Source organism: Macrobrachium rosenbergii, chromosome 9, assembly GCF_040412425.1.
Source record: "Macrobrachium rosenbergii isolate ZJJX-2024 chromosome 9, ASM4041242v1, whole genome shotgun sequence".
Taxonomy (NCBI): domain Eukaryota; kingdom Metazoa; phylum Arthropoda; class Malacostraca; order Decapoda; family Palaemonidae; genus Macrobrachium; species Macrobrachium rosenbergii.
In genome coordinates this window covers 27,175,043-27,185,449 of record NC_089749.1, presented here as the reverse complement: position 1 = coordinate 27,185,449, position 10,407 = coordinate 27,175,043, and the positions used below count along the sequence as shown (strand labels likewise).

At 36.1% G+C, this 10,407-nt stretch overlaps 1 protein-coding gene across 1 annotated transcript; it reads left to right on the top strand.

The window, feature by feature from the left end:
• Window positions 1–333: 333 nt before the first annotated feature.
• LOC136841629 (astakine-like) lies at window positions 334–8,788 on the top strand. The gene is made up of 4 exons (XM_067108750.1): window positions 334–487; window positions 5,543–5,688; window positions 6,460–6,572; window positions 7,709–8,788. Exons 2-4 carry the CDS (start codon window positions 5,544–5,546, stop codon window positions 7,838–7,840), a joined length of 390 nt encoding a protein of 129 aa, XP_066964851.1. The 5' UTR covers window positions 334–487; window position 5,543; the 3' UTR covers window positions 7,841–8,788.
• Window positions 8,789–10,407: the final 1,619 nt, after the last annotated feature.

Sequence of the window (10,407 nt, the reverse complement as noted above, 5' to 3'; positions counted from 1 at the left end):
TCCTCTCTCTCACCTGTGGAAGCTTTCTGCAACATCCGTGATTCACGTCTACTCCTCTCATAGTCCCGACTCCGGCCCCAATCCCCGGCCCACAACACATTTGACGTCTTCCGTCGGGGAAGTCCAACTGGTTTCGTCAAAGCCGGAGTTCCTTGTCAGTCAACTTGGTTGGTTATCTTTCATTTTTATGACGTTACTGTCGCTTTAAGATAAATAACCACGATGTATTTCGCAGCATGCAGACAAAATAAGGCTTTATAAAGAGTTCAGTTAAACGAATGATCCTTGATAACGCCAAAAGAAGACTCCTGGCAGATGCGAGGCGCATCTTCATGGGAAGCATATAAAGGCAAACATTGCAGCCAGTAGGTCAGTCGTGCGCTGGTTGGGCTAGTGATCCTACTACGCTCTAGGACTTGAGCAGGACATCATCTGTTGACTTCTACTTGCCTAGCATCAGTGGATTTCTTTTTGCCAACTCATTCAGGTTAGAGTTCAGCTTCTTTTGTGAATTTAATTTACTGGTCTGAAACTTAGTTTTTCAGTGGGCAAGTTGATGTGGTTTTTAATGTTTTCAATGTTTACCAATTCCAGAGATTAGCCATTATTTAGAAATTATAAGTGCTTGTGATTCCTGGTGTTTAGCAGACCAGACTCTGTCACTATTCTTGACATTTATAACATGAAGTTCTAGCAGGTCAATGTTATTTCAAAGAGACGGTCCACAATTGACTCACATTAAGTACAATTATCTTCTAAATATACCTGAGGAATAGATCACTTCAGCTGGATAGGTCTACTGCTCAGGTAAACAAAAGCCACTGGATACAAATTAATTATGTATTTGTGAATCCTGACGTAATCCCATGTTACGGTCGGATATTCATGCTGTCGTAGCTTTGTAAACTATGCTGCCATTTACTTATGCTTTGTGTCTGCGTTCTGTAACTTTATTTCCAATTTTTCGACTTGAGTGATTTTGTTCGCTTTTCGCATTAACAAGCTCTTGTGTGCTTTGAGACTTCTGATACCGGTAAAACGCAAATTAAAGCAATATGAGAGATAATGAGAGGATCCTAACTTCGACACGTTCCACTCATTAAAGATAATTTTTTTTTTCACGGGACAATAGCTCCCAAAATACAAAAAACTTCTGGATTTACTAACAATTGCTCCGCTTCGTTTTAAATATTATATTCAAGATTAAGAGAATGGCCATATTCACTTACACAACAATCGAAGATTTTGTGATGATACAAATAAAGCAATTGTTTTTTTTATCTTTGTAAAATACTTGCCTTATACTACATTGTTCATATTCACATTATACATAATGTTTTACTTTATACTACATTGTAATTATTCACATTATACATGCTGTGTTACCTTATACTACATTATTCTCATTCATATCGTACATACTGTCTTACCTTATACTGCATTGTTCATATTCACATCATACATATTGTGTTACCTTATACTACGTTAGTCTTATTCACATCATACATACTGTGTTGCATTATGCTACATTATTCTTATTCACATTATACATACTGTGTTACATTTTGCTACAATATTCTTATTCACATCATACATACTGTTCCATTATAGTACATTGTTCATATTAACTTCATACATACTGTGTTGCCACTTGAGAAGAATATTTGGAGCCCTTGATATTCAGTCAGGGAGTTATGTTTCAATCTCAGCTGTTGGAATGCTAATCCTTGTAGGTGAAGTGTCAACACTGCGGAAACTTGCCACTGATAATAAAAGTTTTCTAACGCCAAAAATTTAAACGATAAATGTTGTCATGACGTTCCCAGAAAGTTTATGGGGACAGAACATTTGAAGACCAGTGAATATGTATGAAATTTGTGAGATTCAAGTAGCAAGTGTATTTGTATATTTTGTTGGCTACAGTGGACTTTGTAGTTCCTACAAAAATTCATTTAGAAACAATTATTTAACATTATTTTGACTTGAACAAATATTGTCATTATTTCCACTTGAAATGAACAAATAATTCTTTCTAAGGTAGGCTACTTTTGTGGATCTGTACTGAACAGATAGGGAAATACTTTAATCATTTGGTCAAAGTTTATAACCTCACTAAGTAACGTTAACTTATGTTCCCGCAGAAAGTAAATAGTTTGAAAATAGCAACCATATGACAGTTGAATGTACTGAAGCCCACTTTTAACTCTCTCTCTCTCTGAGTTAGTGATTGACTAATAATACCCATTCTTATGTTACCGAGTTTCCTCAAATTCTCCGTTTTAGTTAGTAGTTGTCTTTTGGAAACTCATATAATTTTCTGTTTGCCTTCCTGAAGGTGTCATATTATCGAGATGCCATATTAGGCGATTTGCGCAACTCAAGAACATTTTTAATTCTATTCAAGTTTTTGATCAGGTCAACAAATGCACTAACCGAAACTCTTTCTTCTATCTAATGCTTCCTTCGCAACTACAGTAGGTCTTTCTTTTGTTCCTAACTCTCGGTGAAACTTTCCTTTTATCATGAATAATGTTATGCTGAATGTATTGTCATCAGTATTCTGGGGTCTTAGTGATATACTCTCGGTTACTTTTGTAGGTTTGAAAATAAGTGTTCTTTCACCCCCAAAAAAAAAATTAGAGTACGGAACTTTGGAATGATATCACGTTAAAGGGAATATCTTGAATGCCAAGACTATGATGTTGAATGTTTTTTTTTTTTTTTTACAATGTCTTCATAGTTAAATTCCGTCAACGAATAGAGTTGCATCGGCATACCAATAATCTGTTCATGAATTTGTATTCTTAGAAAGATTACGCTCAAAAGACTTCTTCCGCAAAATTGTAGTATTCTTTTTCATTAAATGAAGGGACTAGCTGAGAAAATGTCACTTACTTCTTTTTTTTTCGATTGGCAAGATGATACACTATAAAGGTCACCGTAATTAACAAATAAAACATAATTAACATAACAAAATGATTAACAGTCACTTTAGCTAGTCTCTAGACAGCGACAACCACAACACACTCATCAAAGAACTCGTGATACGGTGAAGAGGATTTCTCTTAAAATAATTAGTAATAATAATCCATGTGATGATAATGGTGATTACTGTAATTATGATGAGATATATAAATACAAAACACATAACAGGTGCTGCAGGCTAGTATCTCCAGACAGCGTTAACCACAACGCACATTAAACCACTTCATATCCTGCCGTTATCTCGTCTGAATGAATTACGCAAGGTAACCTTCCATTCTCAGAAATTTGGTCAAAGTAAGGACCTTGGGAAGCGATCTGTATCCTTCGCAGCAGGAGAGATCCCTGGATTCCTTTGTACAGAGGCGCGATTAACGTAGAGGTGAGGGGACCCAGCGTCCAGAGGGGATGGAGAAGAAGAAAGATGCTGAGCACGGACGCACTCTTCATTGTCTCATTTACAGTATATACATTCTTCTTTTTATTTGCTATTTTCCCCAGTTTTCTTCTTTTTCTAAATATTTATCGAATGAAGGTCTAACGAAAATCGCGCTGTCCCGATTGCTGGCTGTTCTGCCTGAAATGGCGGCACAGAAGACATGATAACTATGCGTTTTGCTAATTTGCCCCTCTTTCTCTCCAGTCTGTCCGCTTATCTATCTAGCCTTGTCGTCTCGTCTGTGAGCGATATTTCAAGCATATCTTTAAAACCTAGTGGAAGAAAACCCAGGCAGACAACGCTGAATCTGTCCAACATTTCCAAGCAAACAAAAAGACTCGTGTTCGAGAGATTGCCAATTAGGTGATGGAGCATCATGAGGGATGTAAACGATCCTTTTCCTGCTGCTGGCAGGATGCTGGGCTGTTTAGGGGATTTAAAGGATTTAAGCCTTTTAAGAGGTGGATGACGACCCCTACAATGTTTGATTGTGGAAGGGACCTGCCGACTCGTGGTCACTTGGGGTAGGGCAGTGACACGCAACTATTTCAACAAACGACAATGTCAAATAGTAACTTGTTAAGCCAGTGAAATAATACACACATATATATATGTATATATATATGTATATATGTGTGTATATACTGTTTACATACATATGCATATATATTCATATATATGTATATACAATACATATACTGTATATATATATATATATATATATATATATATATATATATATATATATATATATATATATATATATATATATATATATGAATAAAAGAAGACAGAAATATAACAAAAGCAAAATACAATAGTTGAGCTTGCATTCATGGCTTCGTTGTCTTCCTTGAAGCGGCGAATATTTTCGTGGGGTATTTCTGTACTCTATTGGGATGCCCTTCTTGAGCGACCCCCATTATAATACTGCAAATGAGTAAATATTACTTAGATTTTTCTGTATCCTTTAGATTAGTAATATTCAATACTTAGATACGGACGACCAAAGTCCATAACCTAATCTAAACCTAAAAGATGCAAGTAGAGGAGGGAAAATATTTTAAAGGATAAGATGGTTTTACCTCGAGATAGCAATACTTTAACTTTTTTTGTATTGTGGCCACCATAACAGCACATGTGTAACTGTACCAGACCGCTAAGGTTTGTTGCAAATTTTGATGTTGCATGTTTTTAATACTTTTTCTCTCTTTTTTATCTTTTACAAGATGGGACCGTTAATCTTATGCTGAACACGCCCCTTTTAGCCGGAACTGATAGAAGAATTCTAGGAAAGCAATGATACCAAATATGCTGACATGGCAGGAACGACAACTCCAATGTTCATTTCAAACCAGGGACAAACTTGTAAATATTAAGCTTCTTCATGGTAGCTGGATGACTAGCGGCACATGGTATATTTACCAAGAATATTTTCGACATTTTCTCTTTTTATCGAACTGGCTTCATAGAACTATGGGCCATCATACCATTCACGAATAATCAATCGTTAGTAGTGAGTCATTCCTCTTCACATGCATAACGTCCCTTGCCCTTGGGCGTTACTTGTCACACCCAGACCTAAGGACAAAACTCAGTTTGTTTGGTTCGACAGTGGATGGAATGGAGTGATGGGCTTTGCCACAGATTCTAAACAGAATATTTTTCGAGAACCTACGGCAGTAAAAGATGGCCTTGTCGCTGATTGCATTCTGACATTTGAAATGCATTGCATGGGTGCTACGCAAAATTTCGTCATTATTATTATTATTATCAACTTGGTCCCTATGAAGAAAACCCAGACGAACCCAGGTAGAATGAATAATTGCTGAAAAATACTTAATCCACGACTTGCTTGAAACACAGACATAACCTCGTTTAAAATTAATTACATCGTTCCTCAGAAAGTTGCTTTGTAAGAATTCAAGTCTCGTTCTATTTGAATAATTCGTGTAAATAGATGTCGATGTTGTGTTTCTTTTTCCTTTTAGTTTTGCAGGGAAAGAGGTTCCCTCGAAGTCCACATTCGGAGAGGGAACAAAAGCCCTTAATAACTGTGAACTAGACTCCGTGCTGACATTTAATATAGCAACGGCATTGATGATTTCCTTTCATTTTCAGGATGTGCATTTACCGCAAGATGTTTTCGGCTATGGTGGTGGCCTTGATCGTCGTGATGTGGACGGACAGACAGGCATATGCAGGCCCTTCCTTACCTGAATGCAAAGCTAGCAGTGGTTGTGGGCCCGACGCTTGTTGCTTAGTTGGTAAGTTTAAAAGCTAAAACGTTTTGTGAAAGATTTGACTAAAGAAATTAAACTATCATCATATATATATTTTAAGATAATAAAGAAGGCATACTTCTTGTGTATATGTATAATTTCATTTACATAAACAGATCCGGATATGATTCCGAAAAGAGAAGAAAAGCAAGAAATCCTTAGTAATGTCACGCCTATTTATTTATTTAGTTTATTTACGAAAATTTATGGTAGATGTTATATAGTCATATCCAGATTCAACCTCGTTTGTTTTTATTTTATGATTTATGATGTATCGGGAAGCGACTAGCTAGAAAACATTAAGTAGAAATCAAAATATATATTATTCGATGATGATTCAGTTTTTCCCCAAATCATTTTCTCATTTAAGTCACGCAAAATTTATTCATACTGCCAGGATTGTGTTTATAAAATTATATATATATATATATATATATATATATATATATATATATATATATATATATATATATATATATATATATGTAAATATTTATATATACATATGTAAATATATATTCATATATATATATATATATATATATATATATATATATATATATATATATATATATATATATATATATATATATATATATATATATGAACATATATATATATCAGAGAATTGTAGTCTAGTTCAGACCACATTTGGCAACATTGCGCTCCATAACTGACAAAATATTGTCGATTATCTACAAGCGGCTGCTTAAATAGGATTCTTTTCGACAATGCTTTTTTTTCTCTTTGCCACAGGGTTCGAACGCTACAGCTTCCCACGATGCGCCCCCAGGGGAAATGTTGGAGACTGGTGCCGAATCCAAAATTCCCCAAGGGAAATGACCCTGGGTTATCCTAACGGCCTTGTGGTAAGATTCTCGATTGACTTTTCATGAACTCTGTCACCCTTTTTGAGAGGGATTGGTTCTCTAGGGTTTCGTAATTTTAAGAAGGGGTTATTATTTTAACGTTAAATTCTGTAAGCTGGCCCGCTGATGTGGCGGGTTCGCGTCTCCCCCAGGGAGATGAGAAGTCACTGGTTCTGCATCATGATCAGGGTCTGCAGTGGCAAGTTGAAGCCAACATTCTTTGGAAGCTTGAATTTCAAGTCAGTGGCCCCTGTGTGCTTGTTCCATGTGAATAGGTTTCATCTACTGAAGTAATACTAATAATAAAAATAATAATAATTGTAATAACCAGTGCCCTTTTAATGTTTGGGTTTGCTCACAAATCCATTTGTCATTTTTGGTGGTGTTTTGAAAAGCTCTCGACAAGTATGAAAATGATAGCTACTACTTGGAAAATCTAGTTATTCTTGTTGTTTGTTAAATTACTGTTGTTATTTTGCTTGTTATTTACAATGCTAGAAATGCCTCTGAAACAAGCCGAAGATCATGAAGAGAGCTTCCACATTTGAAAGAAAGGGATAGGAAAATAACGAAAAATACAGGAATAGATAACTAAATAGATAAACGAATAAACTGCTACTGAAAATAGAAGAATAATAAACACAGCAAAAACGATACTGGCAAAGGTAAGTCGAATGTTCTTGAGTTTTACTTTTAGAAAAGGAACTCAAGAAAATTGGGTACTTGCAGTGTAAGGTAGCATTGACAAAAGGGTCTGAAGATTCATTATCGTGCATTGGCAACCTATCAGTGAGAAATCAGACGCACTGTGCCACGGCTTTAGACGGGGAGTTGAGATTATGGTTACCCAGCATCATCTCCATTTGGTTGAGAGACAAAAGTGAATTTCATGAGTATCAAATAGTTATTCAACTTTTGTTGCACTGTCTTTCATTCCTGTCCTCAATTCTGCTATGGCAGCTAAAAGTGTAGCACAATTTATTTAACAAAGTAGCTTGCCTTTTAACGAAATAACTTCTTTTTATCCATGAGTTTCCCATCTGTTTTTGGCAAGCTTCTTTCCGTTTATTTACATAATTTATTGTTTCTGTAGACGTTTTCTATCAGTTTAGTCACAAAGCTTCTTCTTCTTGCAGCTCGAACTTCAAGAGGCTTACCACGGATTCTGCCCTTGCCGCGCCGGCCTCCTCTGCTCCAGAAAAACTTCCCAGTGCTCTCTGCCGGAGCTGTCCGGCGACGACAATTCACTCCAAAGCATCTCAGACTAATGCCCGGGCAAGGGTTGTGGATATGAGCCCAGACAGAGCGACTCTAGGGTACCGGCTGCTGCTAACAGCGTTCTTGAACCTAGAAGGAGTCGCTCGGTCTTGAGCTTTCTTGTATACCTTGGTCCTATTTAATCTACGTGTACCTGCCTCCCTAGGCCCCTAGATCATTGTTTGAACGGGGATGTATTTACAGTTTTCATATACAGTATTTCCTATTTATGGTTAAGAATTTTATGTGCACAAATAACGAGTCGTTTGATATTAAAGCTGCAAAGAGTTCTGAATTCGTATACAACAGAACTCAGGTTCAATCAAGACGTTGAGATTTCAGGATGTCTATTGGAAATTTTCGTCGGGAACACTGGACATAAGATAATTTTTCATTAACAAATCCCGCGCAGTCCTCAGAATCTTTATGTCTAATTACTATTATTCTTTGGAAGTTAATCTCTTAAAAAATTTGAGGAGCGTTTTCCATCACTCAGACTGAGTGAAACTTGGGAGACAGTCGTCCTCTCTCTCCTTACCAATGAACCTTCATGAAACCGAAGTGTTATGACGCTTTCTATTATCATCAGAAATAATGTTGGTCTCCTCCTTTATTCTTGATGCTCTGAAGAAAAGGAAACGAAATGTTGTAATTTTTAAGAGAGGAATGTAGCTGTTGCAGCATTCTGCCTTGTAGGACATATCCAGGGATACTTTTTTTTTTTTATCCCGAAGCATGTGTATATCTCCTTGCTAATGTTGTTTAATACTTGCAGCAAGAAGAACGTACGTTATTTGTATGCACACCATTACGCTTGAGGCTTTACAGTTGAACTATGTATCATTATTACAACATGCATTTATGCAGGCCGCAATTGGCTATTCTTGTACCAAAGACGGCCTATTTGGGCATTTTGTTAATTATTTATAAGAGAATGAATAAATTTTTAATGATCTCAATAACTCTTTTTTAATCAATAGGCTACGGCGTACAAATAATCCTTAAGCAATTATAATCTCACGTGAATGACTCACTTTGCAGGGCAAATCCCGTTTGGAAAACGTAAAGATTTGATATCATCACAAACAATAATCTTTGACGATTCTCATTCTTTTTTATTCTGAAGAATTCTGTTTGCTCGGCACTGATAAATATGAATGCCATTCACTATATATAAAATGTGAATACCCAGACGAAATCAGTATTTGGGCACTACGGAAAAATTAACAACAGAATATCTCTCCTCTATTGGACGTTGCCCTCTCCTAAAAACCGTCCAGGGAGCCTGGCGAAAAGTCAGAAATGCCCCTTTTTTTCCTACATATCTACCTATATATACAAATATATGTTATATATATGTGTGTGTCTATATATTTATATAAATTTATAAGTCGTTTCTTGTGACAGGAGGTGGTCCCTATGAAAACTGTTACAATGTAAATGATTGTGAATAAAAAAAACGAAACAATTAAAAAAGAAAAAAGTCTTCACCACGGGGAGAGAGAGAGAGAGAGAGAGAGAGAGAGAGAGAAGTTCGCGCTAACCTCGAAATAGGGGGACGGAAATATCTCTTGGCTTGCCTTCATCGTATGAAGACTTTCTCCCAATAGAATCGGTAGAGTTCTCGGTTAGCACTCTGCTAGGCCCGAGTTCGAGTCTCCGACCGGCCAACGAAGAATTAGAGGAATTTATTTCTGGTGACAGAAATTCATTTCTCGCTATAATGTGGTTCGGATTCCACAATAAGCTGTAGGTCCCGTTGCTAGGTAACCAATTGGTTCTGAACGTAAAATAAGTCTAATCCTTCAGGCTAGCCCTAGGAGAGCTGTTAATCAGCTCAGTGGTCTGGTTAAACTAACGTATAATTAACTTTTCCCAATAGAATATCCAAGCCAAAAGTCAGTGAAAGCGCCAGTGGTTCCAGGTGACTGATAGTTCGAAAAGTACATCCAAATCTATCTAACTTGGGAGGAAATTTCTGCCTGACAAGGGAATTTGCTCACCTCGGACCCCCTCCTTGACCTTTAATTTATTGTTTACCTTAGCTTTTGGACTATGATCTTTTGTACTTGGGAAGTTTGAATGGTTAACAGTGTGGTGCTCTTGCTCCTCACTAACCAGAATTTACGACAGGCTCAGTCATAACCGTCATCTCCTGCTGTCATAACTATCAAACCGTTAATAATTCACGATATGGGTAATCTCAGAATAATAATAATAATAATAATAATAATAATAATAATAATAATAATAATAATAATAATAATAATAATAATATTTATCTCGGCTCAGGGCCATGTACATGGAATATACAAATACAATACAATACACACAATCTAGATACATAAGATAACATGATAAAAATAATAATCGGCAGTATCCACACAGTTGCTGAAGAAGTAGGAAAAATAGAATTCATAATAATGGTAATGACAGTAATTATATAGAGAATAATAGTAAAAAAACATTAAAAATGATAACAATTAAAAATACAGATTGCAGACGATTACTTTCCAGCTAGGAACCTTAGTTGGTTACATTAAGTCAGGTCCAGAAGGCTAAAAACGAGAATTAAAAA